Source organism: Lampetra planeri, chromosome 3 (assembly GCF_965212315.1).
Source record: "Lampetra planeri chromosome 3, kcLamPlan1.2.h2, whole genome shotgun sequence".
In the NCBI taxonomy this organism is placed as follows: domain Eukaryota; kingdom Metazoa; phylum Chordata; class Hyperoartia; order Petromyzontiformes; family Petromyzontidae; genus Lampetra; species Lampetra planeri.
In genome coordinates this window covers 4273070-4294044 of record NC_136109.1, presented here as the reverse complement: position 1 = coordinate 4294044, position 20975 = coordinate 4273070, and the positions used below count along the sequence as shown (strand labels likewise).

At 54.2% G+C, this 20975-nt stretch overlaps 2 protein-coding genes across 3 annotated transcripts in view; both read left to right on the top strand.

Moving 5' to 3' along the window:
- The window catches only part of LOC144736680 (uncharacterized), an 828508-nt gene that overhangs the window by 96183 nt on the left and 711350 nt on the right, over positions 1-20975 (top strand). The gene's annotated exons all lie outside the window — the stretch shown is intronic.
- The window catches only part of LOC144734310 (astacin-like metalloendopeptidase), a 32125-nt gene continuing 14436 nt past the window's right edge, over positions 3287-20975 (top strand). Inside the window, exons 1-5 of the mRNA XM_078616452.1 lie at positions 3287-3306; positions 4305-4492; positions 5971-6058; positions 7052-7209; positions 10175-10251. Coding sequence (XP_078472578.1) covers positions 3287-3306; positions 4305-4492; positions 5971-6058; positions 7052-7209; positions 10175-10251 — 531 coding nt within the window. The remainder of the gene's footprint in view (positions 3307-4304; positions 4493-5970; positions 6059-7051; positions 7210-10174; positions 10252-20975) is intronic.

Here is a 20975-nt window from a genome sequence, read left to right as displayed (position 1 = left end):
CCCCAGGAGGTGAAGGGAAGCAGCATGAGAGGTACTCACAATCCCGGCTATTCTGTCGTTTTAAGCAGCTGACTTAGGCGATAGCCATGTCTGCAATAAACGCACTCAGGTGCAGGCAGTGATTCCCTGTAGTACACAAGTGTGGCTCCAGGTTAACCTGCATTGTTGTGGAAAAATGTGAAAGTAAATTGAATTCAATACTCGTTCAAGCGCTATCCCCTGCTACAAGAACACATTCTTCCCTTGGTATTAAAACTCCTGAATACCAGAAGCATTGTTCAGGACACCTATGCAGACATTTACTCACGCGATATTTTTTCTGACTAAATTTTTTTACATTTTACATCACTCAAGCACTTGAGTTATGAAAAAGACATCACCAAACTGTAGGGTTAAGCGGCTTCTTGTGCATTCTAGCTGTTCTCACGTTTTTCTGCACCAGAAGCTTCATTACACCTTAGAAGTACCCAGGCTCCTTCGCGCAGCTACCACGTGGCCACTGCCACCCCACAGGCTGTCAGCGATCTGCCCCTCCATTACCGTTCCCTAGAGCACAGAGTGCAGTGAGCCTTGGACCACGCTCCCAGGTTTGTTCCTCGTCACTGGCTGGGAGAACAGAGTTGCTGTGCTGGTTGAGGGCGCTGCAGGGCTGTGGTGGTGGTGAATGTCGCCGTTACACGGAGACGCTCGCTCGCGTGCCACTGCTGCTGCTGCTATGGTGAGAGCGGCGCTCTGGAGCGCGTGCTGGAGCCCTCCGCGTGTGCCGTGTCTCGGCAGGAGCGCCCTCGCCTTGTGGAGTCAAGGACAGCATCTCCGCAGGCAGAGTGGGACGCTGGCCCCAGGGCACGGGTGGCCAGGTGTTCATCCCATACAAGCTCTCCGCTGCCTTCTGTGAGTGCCTCCTGCAAAACAGCGTGCTCATTCTGCTCCATGCTGCAGGTTTCAAAATGCGCTCATCTCCTCCTTTATGTTTCAGTGTAATCACTACAATATCACCTTGAATCCAGTTCACTTTTGATACTGGTCCAAGCGTTATTGATATGCGAGTGAGGCGTTAATGATACGTGAGTGAAGCGTGATTGAGGTGTTTGTAAGGCATTATTCATTCGTCAGTGAGGTGTTATTAATATGCATGTGAGGTGCTAGTGAGGACTGAGTAACGCGCGAGCGAGGCGCTATTGAGGCACCAGTGAAGCGTGAGTGATACGCCAGCGAGGTGCGAGCGAGTTGCGAGGCGTTCCTGAAGAGTGAGCGAGGCATGAGCGAGGCACGAGTGAGGCAACCGTGTGTCCCGTGCCTCGTGTGTAAATCCATCTCACGACATCACGCGACCACTCACGGCTCCCGCGCCAGAGGGAGACACGACCGCTCCGCACCGTGGCCAGCTTCACAAGATTTCCGCTCGACCGCGATGCTCATTGTAACCGTGCCGATTCTCACCATGCCAGCCGTGTACCAGGAAAGTTTCACTCGGCTTCCGTCACGTGATTGGCAGTGACGCGATTACGAGTGTTACTCAGTGGAAGTCACATGTCTGGAGAACCAGCCCCATAGTCACGTGCAGCGACTGTGCGCATTACAGTGGCACCGAAACCCCATCCTGCAGTGTGCTCCCTGTGATGCTCTTTACAAAGACACCGGCGTGGTCAGGGACACGGCTGGGTCTCAAGTAGTCGGGCAGGCAAGACTCCCCGTCATTCCAAGTCAATGAGAGTGCCTTCTCTTCTAAGGACCGGTGGTGCATTATTGCAGAAATGAGCAGTAGTGGAAATTCCACATTCCCTCCAGTGTTGACACATCTTATTCTATTAACCCAAGAGGGACGATGGGCTGAGTTCCTCCTCAACCAGATTGTGGTTGAGAGCCAAGCTTCCTATTGCATGCAATGCGCTTAGACCACAGGGCCACCCGGACGTGTAGATCCCAGGAGCATAGCGAAGGGGCCATTGGCGTGTTGCGTTGATAGACAAAGCGACCGTGTGGGGCGGTCGTAGAAAGCGGCGCAACGCAGCGTGGCGCTGCACGGCGTGGCAGGGAGCGCCGGGGGGGGGGGGGGGTCACTGCCCGGCAGCCGAGGCCATTTCAGCCAGCCTCCTGCACCCACAGTGCACGGCACTCCTTCCTGTCCTGCCCATCTCATGACATCACAGGGGTGCCTACATCATTCATCACTGCGGTTATATACCTATGTATGCCCGTGTAGGTCAATCCTCAATACAATGCGATGCAATTTGATGACAGTCATTGGTGATCAGGCAGAGACCATGAGCTCACTACGCTTGAGAGCCCAGTTTTATCAGGGTGGCTGAAACCCGGTGTGGATCCCAGCATCTCAGTGGTGCTGGCTCAGTGTCTGTAAAGAGACATCACCCCTGAGCCACCGAGCCACCTCCAGGCTCTTCATGGCGATGTCAAATCCAAGAGAGCAAGCTGTTGCATCTCACTTGAGTCTCTTCGTGTCAGAGTGGGGCTCTAAGGGTACGGCCCTGCATATGGGTGGATTCCAATGCGGTATTAGTGACTGACACTGTGTCAGTGTACAAATAACTCGTGTGCAAGTTATAAATATACTTGGGCGTTCTGCTTTTGTCAGACGACTATGACGTGGAGGCGATCATGCGGGCGACACAAGAGTTTGAGAAGAAAACCTGCGTCCGGTTCAAACCCCACGCAGGCGAAAGGGACTTCATTCACATCCAGGACTTGGGCGGGTGAGGGATTCACACCACATATTCAGACCAAGAATTCACTCCAAGCATTTTCTACCAGCATTCACTCCTAGCATCCACACTCAGCTTTCACTCCCAGTATTTACACCCAGCATTCACTCCCATCATTCACTCCCATCATTCACTCCCATCATTCACTCCCATAATTCACTCCCATAATTCACTCCCATCATTCAATCCCATCATTCACTCCCATTATTCACTCACTCTCTCGTGGTACTCGTGTAAACAAGATAACGCCTGCACTGATTTTTTTGCTTTTTGAAGGGTGCGCTTAGTTCCACTTTCCTCTGTGCCATGCTGTGTTTATGTTGCAGTAGCATTTGTGAATGTGTTTGTGCCCAGTGGCGTCCACTGAATGAAGCCCTCCCCGTTCATAAACGGCAATTTGTTCTTCATCGCACAATTATTTTCCCAAACTATCCTTGCGTTGTGTGTTTCATCGTTGTGATCTTGTTGGTGCACCGTGTCCCCTTACTTGACTCGTTTGGATTTATTGGAGCCAATGCATTTTCTGTGCTTGCCATGGCCAATCACTGCCCTGTGCTGGGACTCTGATGGGTGGTAGCACGGTGAGGTAATGAAGATAATGGGAACTTTATTATACAGGGTGTTTAAAAAGATGGACCCGATTTCAAAGCAGTACTGCTTTGAAATTGGGTCGATCTTTTATGTTTAACACGGTTGTCGAGCACAGGCCCAAAACGCCAAGCAGTCAACAACAAACGGCACGCTCAAAGTCGTAACAGGAAGCGTTCACACGTTTGTTGAATTGAGCACGGTTGTAAGAGCTGGGGAAAGTGACTGTGGGAGCAAAATCCAAAGAGGAGCAGCGCAAGGGAGGAATCAGGAAGAGAAGCGTGGCGAGCTGCAGTGCGGTGGGTGAACACGGCGTGGCTGAGACCAAACCGTCTCAACATGGGTGGAGGAATCAATAAGTGGGGTTCACAAGATCGGTCATCGTGGTGATAGAAGAGTGATAAGGAGGTGACTGACCACCAGTGAGTGGATGAATGAGTGAGTTCTGGTTCATCAATCACCCTGACAGCTTTACGTTGAATGTGTACAAGAGCAGCGAGGCAGTAACTGAGTGCTGCACCCCAGATATGACAACAGTACTCCAACTTGTGCAGAACGTGTGCTTTGTACAGCAGTAGTAATTGCTCAGGTTTTAAATAAGGCCTTGGCAGAAAAAATAAAACGAACATTTTTCAACACCTCCTTAGCCAGAACAGCCATTACATGACAGGTCACATGAGATTGTTATGCCAAAAAGATGCATGGTTACATACTCTTTGGATCTTTCGGTAAAGTCACGTCGATAAAAACAGAATAAAAAATAATACAATATCACGACGTTTCGATCGCAACACAAGCAATCGTCCTCAGGTGAAAAATATAGTGGGAGAACTGCCGAGGCAGTTCGTGATTTTTTTTATTTTTCTATCTACGTGACTTTACCGAAAGACCCAAAGAGTAGGTATTACTGCAGTCACGAAAGGTAAGATTCATGGTTACTTTGGATAAGATAACATTTGTTAACATTTTAAACATCTCATGCCTCGTTTCCTCCAGGCATCTCAGCAAGAGCTGGTCACTGCTGGGGAAGCAGGAGGGGGAGCAGCCGCTGTCCCTGGAGCCCGGCAAGGTGACCAAGGGCACAGTTCTGCACGAGTTGATGCACGCGCTCGGCTTCCAGCACGAGCACTGCCGCAGTGACCGTGACAAGCACGTCTGGGTGGTGCCAGAGAACATCAAGAAAGGTGAGAGACATCAGCAGCAGCATCACCCTCAGCAGCCACCGTCTGTCTGGTGAAGATATTTTATTGAGAGAGATGTTTAATCAACACATAACATACTGTGAATAATGTCGGGGTAATGAAGGGTGGAAAATGTCTCGTTCTAGATTAAACTAGACTGCACCTCCGATTTCCGCACCTCCGATTAGCACGGTGGGCTACGTACCGTGCGAAAGACGTTCAACATATAGATTAATTAATTATCCAAGGGAAGGTGGTGCACATGAAGTTTCCAGTCACACCTCACAGCACACATTGCCAATACTCGGCAGCATCTGACAGCCTCTGGACATCAGATGAACCAAGGGAAGTGGAAACACGCCTCAACATTGCTAACAAGCAAACGTCTATGTAACCTGCACACCCTTACCGGCAGCAACACACGAGCGATGCACCTAAGTCCACTTCCCATGAACGCCCAGTTGAAGATGGTGCGTACGAGAGGTGTTGGGAACGCACCCTCCCTGTGCCTCTGCCTGGCTCGTGCCTCTGCGCTGCTGGACCAGGGACAATGGAGGCTCGTGCGAGCGAACACGAGCATCGTGCTCCCTGCCGTTGTTCAACGAGCGGCTCGCCAGCCTTGCTCGGCCACGTGAATGCGGCACCACGGCCGCCTGGCTCGGTGGAGCTCCCCTAAAGGGCACGGAGCAAATGAACGTCTCACTGGGGCGATAATAACGAGAAATACACACCCTGAATAGGCCCTCGTGGTCAAATAAATGACATTAATCAAGAGATAAAAATATAATTGATTTATCTCATGGTAAATTATGTAAACAGTTATAGACGATTAAACACAATGATATAATCCAAGTTTAAATACATCCTAGTTTCATAGTTACATGAATCTCATTGGGCACTCATGTGGCTAAAGAGAGAACACAGCAAGAGATGACAAATTGTGGCGCTGCCTTACATAGAGACCACTCAGATGATGTCTCGAGTCTCTGTGATATCTCAAGGCTCCATAAAGGACAGGCAGAAATAATCCATCTGATGCACTCTGATGGTTAAATAAAGTATATAAATAATTAATGGATCTATGATGTTATACATGAGACAGTCCACTGCTAGATTAGGGTCTCCCTGTGTCCTATTGGCCATGGAGATTACTTCACCAAACTTCACGCTGGTCTGGCGGATTAGTGAAGGGGATTTAGTACAAAACCACAGTGGATTGTGCTGCACTGCCCTCTGCTGCCCACAACGCCTACTGCACATGTTGGATGCGTGGTGGTCGGACATCCCAAGCACTATCCAGGCCAAATTTTTAAATTACAATAATGCCGAGTAATGCTGAAGGACCATTCACAGGTGGTGTACTGTGGTAGTGAAATCAAGATGCTGCGTAATGCTAGAGGACCATTCACAGGTGTTGTCCTGTGGTAGTGGCATTAGCAACGGTGATGCTGCACACCACGTGCTTGTTTTATTGTTTACAGAATGGAGAGATCAGATTGTGGACATCAAATCAAACGAACAGGATTTGGCAGCGCCCTACGACTGCAGCTCCATCATGCACTACAGCATGTACGTGTGTGTGTGTGTAACATCACTCCATATCTGGACACAGTCCTCCGGCAGGCGAGGCTGCGTTGACCAGCCACCGCATGCCCAAGCAGCCTCTGTTTGGCTGGATAGAGGGGGCTAAATGGGTGCGACACAGGTTGGAAAAGAGATGAACTGAAGCAGCACAGAAGGATGTGGAGCTGAGTGAACTTGCCGAAGACTGGAAAGTTCACCAGCAGTGTCAAGATCGGCCTCTATGGAGGAGGTTTTTGCAGAACAGTCAGTTGGAGGCAGTCGCCCTCCAATAAAAACGGAAGGCAGAGGATCGTCGCTCACAACAACGAGCAGCTAAAATGCAGCATGTTGGCACAGTAGGGGGCACAGGTGGTGCATCTGCCAGTCATCTCAGTCAGCCAACCCATGGTACCTGGGTCTATCCCGTGACCTCCTGTTAGTGAGCCTTCGACACTTCACATGGCCTCAAAGTGCACTTGGCCTGGCACAAGCTCCATGGTGACGTTATCACCACTTAGTGACGAATGGCGGGTGTTGTTGTGTTTATGTAGGCTATGTGCATGAGTGTGCTATGTCGTCTGTGTGCATGAGTAGGCTTTGTAGTCTGTGTATGTAGGCTGTATATGTGTATGCTATGTAGGCTGTGTGTATGAGTGGGTTTATTAGGATGTGTGTATGAGTCAGTTTATTAGGCTGTGTCTATGTAGGCTGTGTGTATGAGTGGGTGTATTAGGCTGTGTGTGTATATAGCAGAGGTGGGACAAAGTCATTGTTATGCAAGTCCAAGTCGAGTCGCAAGTCATCAAATTCATGACTCGAGTCTGACTCGAGTCCAAGTCACATGACTCGAGTCCACACCTCTGGTATATAGGCTTTGTGTATGAGTGTGCTATGTAGGCTCTGTGTATGAGTGGGTTTATGTAGGCTGTGTGTATGAGTGCATGTGTATGTAGCTGTGGTTATTGCTATGAATGCAGGCTGAGCACGTGTATCTTGCAGGTTGGCAGCCTCTGTGGATGAGCGCAACCCAACGATCATCCCCAGGACCGTTCTGTCCATGCTGCACATGGGACAGAGCAACTCGCTGAGTCCCTGCGACGTGGTCAAGGTGCAGAAGCTGTACGGCTACAAGGCGGAGGTGCACGCCGCTCCCGAAGGTTGGGTCGCGTGGTTTACGTCGTTGGCCTCTGTGTTGGGTTTTAGTGAGGACCGGGGGTCTCATGATGAGCTGTGCGTCCATCCCTCTGTAGCATTCTCTCTCGTTCCACGGTGACTCCAACCCTGAATCAATGCGACAGTCCCTTCCACAGCCATACCCAAACTGTGATAAGAAGTTAAGTTTTTCACTATTGCCGTTGGTTTAAACAAAATATGAACTTTTTAAAAATATGATCCTGTCTTGGATTGTGGCACACCCACCATAATATGATTGACACAAGTGACTAAAACCCAACAATGCTCATAGTGTTCAGCAACACTCTCCATGTGAAATGTGTTGTGAGTTTACTGTGGTGATTCTGATTACGGATACGTTGTTGACAAGAGACAATATACCTCGACTTCCCCAGGCTGTTTGTAAGAGCTCTGCTGAGAAGATAATCCATTATTGGATGTGTGTTGGATATTGCTATGGAAGCTTCTCAGTGGCGTGAGGAATTCTGGCTGCGTGAACTTCAGACGTCGCTCCGTGGCCGTGCGTGGTGCCGTGGAGTTGTTGGGCGCCCTCCCCCCCTTGTGTGCGCTCACCTGGCCCTGTCTCTGTGTCAGCACTCACCTGGCTCTGTCTCTGTGTCGGCACTCACCTGGCCCTGTCTCTGTGTCAGCACTCACCTGGCCCTGTCTTTGTGTCAGCACTCACCTGGCCCTGTCTCTGTGTCACCACTCACCTGGCCCTGTCTCTGTGTCACCACTCACCTGGCCCTGTCTCTGTGTCACCACTCACCTGGCCCTGTCTCTGTGTCACCACTCACCTGGCCCTGTCTTTGTGTCAGCACTCACCTGGCCCTGTCTCTGTGTCAGCACTCACCTGGCCCTGTCTTTGTGTCACCACTCACCTGGCCCTGTCTCTGTGTCACCACTCACCTGGCCCTGTCTCTGTGTCACCACTCACCTGGCCCTGTCTTTGTGTCAGCACTCACCTGGCCCTGTCTCTGTGTCAGCACTCACCTGGCCCTGTCTCTGTGTCACCACTCACCTGGCTCTGTCTCTGTGTCACCACTCACCTGGCCCTGTCTTTGTGTCAGCACTCACCTGGCCCTGTCTCTGTGTCAGCACTCACCTGGCCCTGTCTCTGTGTCGGCACTCACCTGGCCCTGTCTTTGTGTCAGCACTCACCTGGCCCTGTCTCTGTGTCACCACTCACCTGGCCCTGTCTCTGTGTCACCACTCACCTGGCCCTGTCTCTGTGTCAGCACTCACCTGGCCCTGTCTTTGTGTCACCACTGACCTGGCCCTGTCTCTGTGTCACCAATCACCTGGCCCTGTCTCTGTGTCACCACTCACCTGGCCCTGTCTTTGTGTCAGCACTCACCTGGCCCTGTCTCTGTGTCAGCACTCACCTGGCCCTGTCTCTGTGTCAGCACTCACCTGGCCCTGTCTCTGTGTCGGCACTCACCTGGCCCTGTCTCTGTGTCAGCACTCACCTGGTTCTGTCTCCGTGTCACCACTCACCTGGCCCTGTCTCTGTGTCAGCACTCACCTAGCTCTGTCTCTGTGTCACCACTCACCTGGCTCTGTCTCTGTGTCAGCACTCACCTGGCCCTGTCTCTGTGTCAGCACTCACCTGGCCCTGTCTTTGTGTCACCACTCACCTGTCCCTGTCTTTGTGTCACCACTCACCTGGCCCTGTCTCTGTGTCACCACTCACCTGGCCCTGTCTCTGTGTCAGCACTCACCTGGCTCTGTCTCTGTGTCGGCACTCACATGGCCCTGTCTCTGTGTCAGCACTCACCTGGCCCTGTCTCTGTGTCAGCACTCACCTGGCTCTGTCTCTGTGTCGGCACTCACCTGGCCCTGTCTCTGTGTCGGCACTCACCTGGCCCTGTCTTTGTGTCAGCACTCACCTGGCCCTGTCTCTGTGTCACCACTCACCTGGCTCTGTCTTTGTGTCAGCACTCACCTGGCCCTGTCTCTGTGTCAGCACTCACCTGGCCCTGTCTCTGTGTCACCACTCACCTGGCTCTGTCTCTGTGTCACCACTCACCTGGCCCTGTCTCTGTATCAGCACTCACCTGGCCCTGTCTCTGTGTCGGCACTCACCTGGCCCTGTCTTTGTGTCAGCACTCACCTGGCCCTGTCTTTGTGTCGGCACTCACCTGGCCCTGTCTCTGTGTCACCACTCACCTGGCCCTGTCTCTGTGTCAGCACTCACCTGGCCCTGTCTTTGTGTCACCACTCACCTGGCCCTGTCTCTGTGTCACCACTCACCTGGCCCTGTCTCTGTGTCACCACTCACCTGGCCCTGTCTTTGTGTCAGCACTCACCTGGCCCTGTCTCTGTGTCAGCACTCACCTGGCCATGTCTCTGTGTCAGCACTCACCTGGCCCTGTCTCTGTGTCGGCACTCACCTGGCTCTGTCTCTGTGTCAGCACTCACCTGGTTCTGTCTCCGTGTCACCACTCACCTGGCCCTGTCTCTGTGTCAGCACTCACCTAGCTCTGTCTCTGTGTCACCACTCACCTGGCTCTGTCTCTGTGTCACCACTCACCTGGCCCTGTCTCTGTGTCAGCACTCACCTGGCTCTGTCTCTGTGTCGGCACTCACCTGGCCCTGTCTCTGTGTCAGCACTCACCTGGCCCTGTCTCTGTGTCAGCACTCACCTGGCTCTGTCTCTGTGTCACCACTCACCTGGTCCTGTCTCTGTGTCGACACTCACCTGGCCCTGTCGCTGTGTCGGCACTTACCTGGCCCTGTCTCTGTGTCAGCACTCACCTGGCCCTGTCTCTGTGTCGGCACTCACCTGGCCCTGTCTCTGTGTCAGCACTCACCTGGCCCTGTCTCTGTGTCACCACTCACCTGGCTCTGTCTCTGTGTCGGCACTCACCTGGCCCTGTCGCTGTGTCAGCACTCACCTGGCTCTGTCTCTGTGTCGGCACTCACCTGGCTCTGTCTCTGTGTCGGCAGCGGTGGTCAGGAGGAGCAGAACCTCGGCTGATGAGGAGGCGCCGCTGGACAGCCGCGTCGGTGTTTGGAAGGCGAAGGTAACACTGAAGCTCACTTCGTCTATTGTAGTGAAGCATGGGGATGGAATTAAATATGTTTAATCCATTGCTACACCACGAATAAACACGAGACATATGTGTAAACACAATTATAATAATGTAAATTCCCAGCTAGCCGGATGTTGCACTTAGCCAGACCAGTGCAGGCGATAGAATAAACCTGCGCTGCCTCCTGTGCCACCTCAGCGCATGGCCACAGTGCACGCTCTCGCACGCCTGGTGTCTGCGTGGCGTTGTATCACTGGGTTTAGCTCCCTAGAGCCCTGCCTCCGGCTCCCTTCTCCTCCTTCGTTGTCTCTCGCTGTCTCTCTCTTGTTTTGTGTCCTCTGTATCATTCTCAGAGGGCTTCACAACAACTCAGTGGTGAGGTCAGTGCAGCACAATGCACCATCAATGCAGTACTGATTTTTTCATGGATTTATATCTAGCATTGAAAACGCATGTTTCATAGATTTTAATTTCTGATCATGGTTGTATGTGCAGCTAGCCAGACTTGTCAGCCAGCCGGACCAGGGCTCCCCTATTAGTCCGACTAGCCGGGGTTTTACTCTACCCAATGCATTACAGGGATGTTCCCTTTGTGAGTTACATTAACTATGAAATCAAGACTGCACCCTGTTCTTATTGGGTGATTCCTAACGTCACTAACTCCTACTCGTTGAGTGATTTAAAGTTGCAATTCACTGCAGAATGCCGCATCTTACTGCGTGCAGGTTCACAAGTGCACGGACAGTGCTGCAGTCAGAGCTTTTTGGGGGTTAATTATTTATTTATGTTCAGAGAGCCTCTGTAGCTCGACCTGAATCGTGGCTGACTTGAGTCCAGCTTAGAAGGTGTTACTCAAACACACACGAGAAGGGGAGTCAGACAAGTAGAGAGGCTTTCAACACAGTTCTTTACAGCAACATTGAAGCCAGTGGCGGCTCCTGCAAAATCTCTCAGGGGGGGCAAATGTCTGGATGATTGATAAGGATAAGGTCCACCCATGCAATGAATAAATTAACAGCTTAAGCATGTAAAGGCAACTTCACTTCTTTCATATTAATGAAAAATAAAGTGACTCTTACAATACATCTTGTTTGTTTATATACTCACTATTAAAACAAACCACTCAAGTTTATTTTATTAAAGATTCCACTAGGTGGCGATAAATTATATTGTTGGATGAAACGTGCTTACGTGTGATGACGTTAGCACGTATGATGACGTAAGCACGTTAGTGCATGCCCTCCCGGAAGCCATAGAGAATGCATTGCAGCGCCCCCGTTCGAAAAAAAACATCTTTGAATGTAAGTCTATGGGGCCACTCGGGGCGATTCTCAGCCGTAGTGAAATCGCCCAAAAAGAGGCGGTACTCCACAGAACGTGACATGACGCTGATTGGACTATATCCAGAGGCTGACAGTGACGGCTAGCGTGACTCTGTGGTTGAATGACATTGGTGGTGCGTCGCCCAATCGCCCTAATGAAGAAACCGCCCCTGATTGAAGCTGTTTTATCCCAAAACCTGAATTGGATAAAAATAGAGGAATAAATTAACACAGAGAGACTCTGAACGTCTCCTATTTGCTGATGACATCGTCGTGACAGCGTCCAGCCACGCGCTGCAGCAGAGGTTCCCACGCTCTGCTTCCAAATGTAGTGGTGGTATTGACGTGCGCCGACTGTGACAGTGATGGATCACGGGGCGGCGCGGGGTGCGGGGTTGGGCACGCGTTGTGGGCGTGGCGTGGACGCGCGCGCCGGGAGTGACAGATGACGGGGCGGCGCGGAGTGAGTGGTGAGGCACGATGAGATGTGGGAAAAGAGGATCGTAGCCAGCGCCCGGCGATTGGTCGAATAAGTGGGTGCTCGCAGCGACGTCCGCAGGTGGGGTATAAAGGGGGACGCGCGAGAGCACTCGGGGAGAGTTACCCAGTTGAAGACCCGAAGACGGAGCTGAAGACTTAGTCGCCAAGTAGCTAAGTGGATGTTGGTCATCCGAGTAGCTCAGTGGCGTTAGTCGCCGAGTAGCTAAGTGGATGTTGGTCATCCGAGTAGCTCAGTGGCGTTAGTCGCCGAGTAGCTAAGTGGATGTTGGTCATCCGAGTAGCTCAGTGGCGTTAGTCGCCGAGTAGCTAAGTGGATGTTGGTCATCCGAGTAGCTCAGTGGGCGTTAGTCGCCAAGTAGCTAAGTGGGTGGTTGTCACCCGAGTACTAAGTGGATGTTGGTCATCCGAGTAGCCCAGTGGCGTTAGTCGCCGAGTAGCTAAGTGGGTGTTTGTCACCCGAGTACTAAGTGGATGTTGGTCATCCGAGTAGCTCAGTGGGCGTTAGTCGCCAAGTAGCTAAGTGGGTGTTTGTCACCCGAGATATGAAGTAGGTGTTAGTCACCTGTAACCAAGTTTGATAAAATAAAGAGTGTGTTACCCGTGAAGTCGTCTCCCGCCGAGTTACTACATTACAACTGGCGTCAGAAGTAAACCTGTCTTCAAGAAGTATGGACACAAGGAAGACTACCCGTACCCACGAGCGAGGTCGGGATGACGACGGCGTACCAGGGACACCGACCTCGGGAGTAGAGGACGAGGAGTTGCCGCCGATGCAGCACTTCGCGGTGATGGCCGACGCTCCGCTTGCCTCCGACACCAGCCTCCAGGACGCGCACTCCCGGTTGGCGGAGTTGCTACTCGCCGCCGCCGCTGTCTTGGCCGACATCTCCGTTCCGGCGAGCGGAAAAACGGCTGCGGGGGTCGTGGAGGAAGCGACGTTGGAGGATTCCCGCCAAAAGGCGCTTCGCGCCAAAAGTCTGGTCGTCCCGCTCTACGCTCCAGGCCGCACTACACCTGATGGCGAAGGTGTTCGGGCCGCCCTCCACGTGTCGCCACCAGTTCTACGATCGGCGGAAGGTGGCTGGGGAAACGACGCTAGCCTACCGCACGGCACTACTCGCCTTGGCGGACGCAGCTTTTCCCCGCATGGATAAGGAGGGGAAGGACGCCATGGTGACGGAGCAGCTGCTGGTGTTGGCCCACGAGTTGGGGGTCCCCATCAACGTGGCAGACGAGATGGAGATCTGCTCCCTGGCGATCGCCACGAGCATTCACGCGTACGAGGTCCTCAAACGCAAGCCGGGGGTCGTCTGCAAATGGCCGGGGAACGCGGCACTGGCCGCCACGATCGCCGAACCTCAGCCAGCTGCGGTGCAGGAGCAGGCCTTCGCTGCATCGCGTCCGGGGGAGTGGAGAACGGGAGGTCGTTCGCCCACACGTTCGCCCCGCAAGCTGGAGCAACCGAAACCTACGACGTCCGTCGTCTGCTACAACTGCGGCCTTCGGGGTCACGTCGCAGCCGGGTGCCGGGCCCCGCGTCAGCGCGCCGCAGGACCACGTCGGGACGACGACCAGGGCCACAAGTCATCCCAACAAAACCCGGCAAGTCGCGGCACCTCACACGTTCGGTCCACAAACACGGCACATTCGGGTCGCCGCTTCGCGGTGGGGGGTTCGCGGCTGGGTGCCGGGGGTTCAATTCGGCGAGGGGGGTCCGTACGCGGCCCGCAAGCAGTCGAGTGGTCCGAATTGGCCCACAGGATCGTGGCTGCGTCAGCCGGGTCGTCCGTGGTAACGGGGTTCATTGACGGGGTTGAGGTCCGGGTGCTTGTTGACACGGGTGCGTCGGCCACCATCATCTCCGACCTTATTTATAACATTCTTCCCGTCCAAAGTAGACCCCTTCTGCCAGTAGACGTGCCATTTTATGCGGCGAATGGGGGATCCCTGGGGATCATCGGCCAGATTCGGGCGACTATTTGCATTGGTGACATTAAATTAGCGGGCCCTATTTTTGTATCATCATCGCTGGCCGTTCCCTGTTTGCTAGGTACGGACTTTTTGTCAAAAATGCCCATCAAAATTCTTATAGATCAGGCCTGCATAGAGCTTCCGTCAGGTCGGCGGGTTGCCTTCTTGTCGAGCCCTACCAAAGTGCGCACGGTTTGTGCGACGGTGCAGGCGCTGGCGACTCACACTGTACGGGTGCCCCCGGGATCGCAAATGTTAGTGCCCCTTCGGTTCAGGAAGCCACTCGAGGTGGGTGCGGAGGCACAGGGGGTGCTGTTGGGGCCGTCAAACAGAGCCAGTAAGGGCCTCGACTTAGCGGTTGCTCAAACCATGGTGAGAGGGGACAGTGAGCCGTTCGTAATGGTCCTGAATACGGGGTCGCGGCCGGCCGTAATTGCGCAGGGAACGGTGCTGGCTCACGCCGCGCCGCTACCCGTTGAGGAACGGCTCGTGGCTCAAGCAGATTTCACTGTCAAGTCGCATCCTCAAAGTGATGAGGGGACTGAGTGGTTGGACTCGCTGTGTGCGGGTTCTGCTAACTTGTCCGGGGTGCAATTGGGAGCATTGAGGGGTTTGCTCATCGAGTTTGCTGACGTGTTCAGCAAACATAAGTACGATATCGGCTGCACTGACCTGTTGCGCCACCACATAGCTACAGGGGACGCGGCCCCTATTCGTCAGAATCCCTTCCGGCTCAGCCCAGCCGAGAAGGAACATGTGCAATCGGCGGTTAATGATATGTTGGCGGCCGATATCATTTCGCCCTCTTCTAGTCCGTGGGGTGCTCCTATTGTCCTAGTAAAGAAACAGGACGGGTCCTTGCGGTTTTGTGTCGATTTCCGCCGCTTAAACAAAATCTCGATGGCGGATGCGTATCCGCTCCCCAGGATGGATGAGTCGCTGGATGCCTTGGCGGGAGCGCAGTTTTTTTTCCACACTCGATCTGCTTTCTGGATTTTGGCAATTGCCACTCGATAACGAGTCTAAACCTAAAACTGCTTTCCGGACACCTGGGGGCCTATTTGAATTCAACCGTTTGCCCATGGGCTTACATTCCGCTCCCGCCACGTTCCAGAGACTCATGGAATTGGTTTTGTCGGGCCTCCAATGGGATACCTGTTTGATTTATCTTGACGATATCATCGTCTTTAGTCGGACTTTCGAGGAGCACCTCCAGCGACTGAGAGCGGTGTTCCTCAGGATGCGTTCCGCTAAGCTTAAATTCAAACCGGCTAAATGTTTTCTGCTTCGGGAATCGGTCAGGTATTTGGGCCATATCGTGAGTCGTTCAGGGATCTCGACGGACCCTGCTAAGACGCATTGCGTCAGCTCATGGCCAACGCCAACCTCGGTCACGGAGGTTCGTAGTTTTATTGGTTTTGCCTCCTATTACCGTCGTTTTGTCAAGCAATTTGCCACCATAGCCAAGCCCCTGCACGCTTTGACGGCTAAGGGTGTGAGGTTTCACTGGGGGGCGGAAGAGGAGGCTGCGTTCTGCTCCCTCCGTGACGCCTTGGTGCAGGCTCCCCCCTTGTGTTACCCCGATTTCACACAACCGTTTTTGCTTGACACGGACGCCAGCAATACGGGTATCGGGGGGGTGCTCTCACAGGTGGTCGGGGGGGTTGAACGGGTGGTCGCCTACGGTAGTAGGGTTCTTTCCCCCGCAGAACAACGCTATTGCGTAACTCGTCGTGAATTGTTAGCCATTGTGTTTTTTACACAGCAATTCAGGCCGTATCTTTACGGCCGTCATTTTACGGTCCGGACGGACCATGCGGCTCTACAATACGCTATGCGCGTGGCACAGCCATCGGGCCAATTGTCCCGATGGTTGGAGGTCCTTCAAGACTACCAATTCACGACGATTTACCGCAAGGGGTTGCGACACTCAAACGCGGACGCCTTGTCGCGGTTGCCGCCGTGCACGGACTGCACATGTTTGTTGGGATCAGCGCGGTGCAAACCCCCGGTCGCCGGCACCCCGGGAGTTGCGCTCGCCGCCACGGACACCCCGGGAGAGGACGCCCCCACGGGGAGGGATTCGCTGTTGTCGTTGCCCCTCATTGAGTGGGGCCGCCTCCAGATGTCCGACAGCTCCCTACTTACGCTACGTCGGAAAGTTGGCGCTCCCGAAGAAGGGGAGGCGCGGGTCGGTTCCTGGGTGTGCAGACAGGGCCTTTTGATGAGGTGGGACAACATGTCCCGGCGTCACGTGCTCGTTGTGCCTGTTGCTATGCGGGGTAGGGTTGTTCTGGCAGCTCATGAACGGCTCATGCATCTGGGTTTTCACAAAACGCTCGCCCTAATCCAGCGAGACTATTATTGGCCGGGGATGGGTAACGACGTGGCGAATATTCTTAAGGGATGCGTAGGGTGCGCCAAAAGGAAACCGCCACCATTGGCAGCTAATCCACCGCTGCAATCCATTCAGGTTTCGCGTATAAACGAATTGGTAGCGTTGGACATCTTGGGGCCCTTTCCGGTTACACCAAGGGGAAATAGGTTCCTGCTGGTTGGCGTGGAATACTTCACCCGATGGCCTATGGCATGGCCGCTCGCCAACCAGTCGGCTGCGGCGGTGGCGGACGCCTTTGTCCAGGGTTATGTGTTGGACAAGGGCGCCCCCGAACGCTTGCTGACGGATCAAGGGAAGAATTTTTCGAGCGTTTTGTTGCGCGAGGTGTGCGACCTGTTGGGTACAAAGAAAGTGCGTACTTCCCCCTACCACCCGCAGACTGACGGGATGGTTGAGCGTCTGAACAGGACGATTACGTCTATGTTGTGCCAACAGGTCTGCGACGATCAGGTTGATTGGGACTTACAGGTGCCGGGGGTACTCGCGGCCTATCGAATGGCCCCTCATGTGGCGACGGGGTTTTCCCCATTTTTTCTTATGTATGGGCGGGAGGCCGATCCGGCCATGGACGTCCAACTGGGGATTTCCCAGCCACGTGCAAAATCTAAATTGGCAGACCACATCAAATTTAATATCGCCAAATTGACCGAAGCGCGGGAGGCGGCAAGGTTGAATTCGCGGTCGCGGCAAATTGCAAACGAGAAATTGCATGAGCGGAGGGTGCATACGCATGATTGGAAACCAGGCGATAAGGCCTGGCTGCATTGTCCACATGCACCGTTGGCTACGTCCCCCAAGTTGTTGAGACCTTGGAGGGGACCGGTGGAAATTGTGCGGGTTGCACGACCCCAGAGTATACAGATTAAATGGGGGAAACGCCGTTGGTATGTGCACCCCTCCCGACTGAAGCCCTATGCGGCACCGTGTGACCCCGTTCTGTGCCGTGACGACCGGGCGTGTGATGTGACCGTCGACTCGGGGAGGGAGGTGTCGCAGGCTGATCCTCACGTGTCTCCACCTGACCCACCCCCAGGTGCCTCGGGCTTGACGGCTGCTGACCGTCGAGAGCCTGAACCCCGGGGCACGCACGAGTCCTCGATGCCTGGCCGATGTCTTCCTGAACCGCCGGCACCACCGGACGTTCAACCGCGTCTGGTGCCGTACGACGGACCGGCAAGGCGGACTCGGGCTAGGTCTCAACAATTTTCATGAAGACGTTTTTTGCTCTACGCCGAGCTCGCCCGGTGTTCCCCTCTGCCGGGGTAATGTCCCGTTGTAGGGACGCTCGGAAGAAAAGGGGACACTGCACGAGTCGAAAGAAAAAAAAAAATTTCCATTTTTTTTTTTTTTGCATACACATTGCTATTGTCACTCGCCGGTTTGTATATATTGTTCTATTGTCGCGGTGGCATTGGTTGAGGGTTGCGGATGGTAGTGTTCGCGTCGTGTTGTGTTGTTAGCTTAGTTGTTGTTCTTGTTGTTGTGTTGTGTTACGGGGCACACAGGGGGGATTTGTATATTTTTATAGCAGCCGGGGCGGCTGCGAGCTATGTGGTAGGGGGTGATGTAGTGGTGGTATTGACGTGCGCCGACTGTGACAGTGATGGATCACGGGGCGGCGCGGGGTGCGGGGTTGGGCACGCGTTGTGGGCGTGGCGTGGACGCGCGCGCCGGGAGTGACAGATGACGGGGCGGCGCGGAGTGAGTGGTGAGGCACGATGAGATGTGGGAAAAGAGGATCGTAGCCAGCGCCCGGCGATTGGTCGAATAAGTGGGTGCTCGCAGCGACGTCCGCAGGTGGGGTATAAAGGGGGACGCGCGAGAGCACTCGGGGAGAGTTACCCAGTTGAAGACCCGAAGACGGAGCTGAAGACTTAGTCGCCAAGTAGCTAAGTGGATGTTGGTCATCCGAGTAGCTCAGTGGCGTTAGTCGCCGAGTAGCTAAGTGGATGTTGGTCATCCGAGTAGCTCAGTGGCGTTAGTCGCCGAGTAGCTAAGTGGATGCTTTTCCCCGCATGGATAAGGAGGGGAAGGACGCCATGGTGACGGAGCAGCTGCTGGTGTTGGCCCACGAGTTGGGGGTCCCCATCAACGTGGCAGACGAGATGGAGATCTGCTCCCTGGCGATCGCCACGAGCATTCACGCGTACGAGGTCCTCAAACGCAAGCCGGGGGTCGTCTGCAAATGGCCGGGGAACGCGGCACTGGCCGCCACGATCGCCGAACCTCAGCCAGCTGCGGTGCAGGAGCAGGCCTTCGCTGCATCGCGTCCGGGGGAGTGGAGAACGGGAGGTCGTTCGCCCACACGTTCGCCCCGCAAGCTGGAGCAACCGAAACCTACGACGTCCGTCGTCTGCTACAACTGCGGCCTTCGGGGTCACGTCGCAGCCGGGTGCCGGGCCCCGCGTCAGCGCGCCGCAGGACCACGTCGGGACGACGACCAGGGCCACAAGTCATCCCAACAAAACCCGGCAAGTCGCGGCACCTCACACGTTCGGTCCACAAACACGGCACATTCGGGTCGCCGCTTCGCGGTGGGGGGTTCGCGGCTGGGTGCCGGGGGTTCAATTCGGCGAGGGGGGTCCGTACGCGGCCCGCAAGCAGTCGAGTGGTCCGAATTGGCCCACAGGATCGTGGCTGCGTCAGCCGGGTCGTCCGTGGTAACGGGGTTCATTGACGGGGTTGAGGTCCGGGTGCTTGTTGACACGGGTGCGTCGGCCACCATCATCTCGGACCTTATTTATAACATTCTTCCCGTCCAAAGTAGACCCCTTCTGCCAGTAGACGTGCCATTTTATGCGGCGAATGGGGGATCCCTGGGGATCATCGGCCAGATTCGGGCGACTATTTGCATTGGTGACATTAAATTAGCGGGCCCTATTTTTGTATCATCATCGCTGGCCGTTCCCTGTTTGCTAGGTACGGACTTTTTGTCAAAAATGCCCATCAAAATTCTTATAGATCAGGCCTGCATAGAGCTTCCGTCAGGTCGGCGGGTTGCCTTCTTGTCGAGCCCTACCAAAGTGCGCACGGTTTGTGCGACGGTGCAGGCGCTGGCGACTCACACTGTACGGGTGCCCCCGGGATCGCAAATGTTAGTGCCCCTTCGGTTCAGGAAGCCACTCGAGGTGGGTGCGGAGGCACAGGGGGTGCTGTTGGGGCCGTCAAACAGAGCCAGTAAGGGCCTCGACTTAGCGGTTGCTCAAACCATGGTGAGAGGGGACAGTGAGCCGTTCGTAATGGTCCTGAATACGGGGTCGCGGCCGGCCGTAATTGCGCAGGGAACGGTGCTGGCTCACGCCGCGCCGCTACCCGTTGAGGAACGGCTCGTGGCTCAAGCAGATTTCACTGTCAAGTCGCATCCTCAAAGTGATGAGGGGACTGAGTGGTTGGACTCGCTGTGTGCGGGTTCTGCTAACTTGTCCGGGGTGCAATTGGGAGCATTGAGGGGTTTGCTCATCGAGTTTGCTGACGTGTTCAGCAAACATAAGTACGATATCGGCTGCACTGACCTGTTGCGCCACCACATAGCTACAGGGGACGCGGCCCCTATTCGTCAGAATCCCTTCCGGCTCAGCCCAGCCGAGAAGGAACATGTGCAATCGGCGGTTAATGATATGTTGGCGGCCGATATCATTTCGCCCTCTTCTAGTCCGTGGGGTGCTCCTATTGTCCTAGTAAAGAAACAGGACGGGTCCTTGCGGTTTTGTGTCGATTTCCGCCGCTTAAACAAAATCTCGATGGCGGATGCGTATCCGCTCCCCAGGATGGATGAGTCGCTGGATGCCTTGGCGGGAGCGCAGTTTTTTTTCCACACTCGATCTGCTTTCTGGATTTTGGCAATTGCCACTCGATAACGAGTCTAAACCTAAAACTGCTTTCCGGACACCTGGGGGCCTATTTGAATTCAACCGTTTGCCCATGGGCTTACATTCCGCTCCCGCCACGTTCCAGAGACTCATGGAATTGGTTTTGTCGGGCCTCCAATGGGATACCTGTTTGATTTATCTTGACGATATCATCGTCTTTAGTCGGACTTTCGAGGAGCACCTCCAGCGACTGAGAGCGGTGTTCCTCAGGATGCGTTCCGCTAAGCTTAAATTCAAACCGGCTAAATGTTTTCTGCTTCGGGAATCGGTCAGGTATTTGGGCCATATCGTGAGTCGTTCAGGGATCTCGACGGACCCTGCTAAGACGCATTGCGTCAGCTCATGGCCAACGCCAACCTCGGTCACGGAGGTTCGTAGTTTTATTGGTTTTGCCTCCTATTACCGTCGTTTTGTCAAGCAATTTGCCACCATAGCCAAGCCCCTGCACGCTTTGACGGCTAAGGGTGTGAGGTTTCACTGGGGGGCGGAAGAGGAGGCTGCGTTCTGCTCCCTCCGTGACGCCTTGGTGCAGGCTCCCCCCTTGTGTTACCCCGATTTCACACAACCGTTTTTGCTTGACACGGACGCCAGCAATACGGGTATCGGGGGGGTGCTCTCACAGGTGGTCGGGGGGGTTGAACGGGTGGTCGCCTA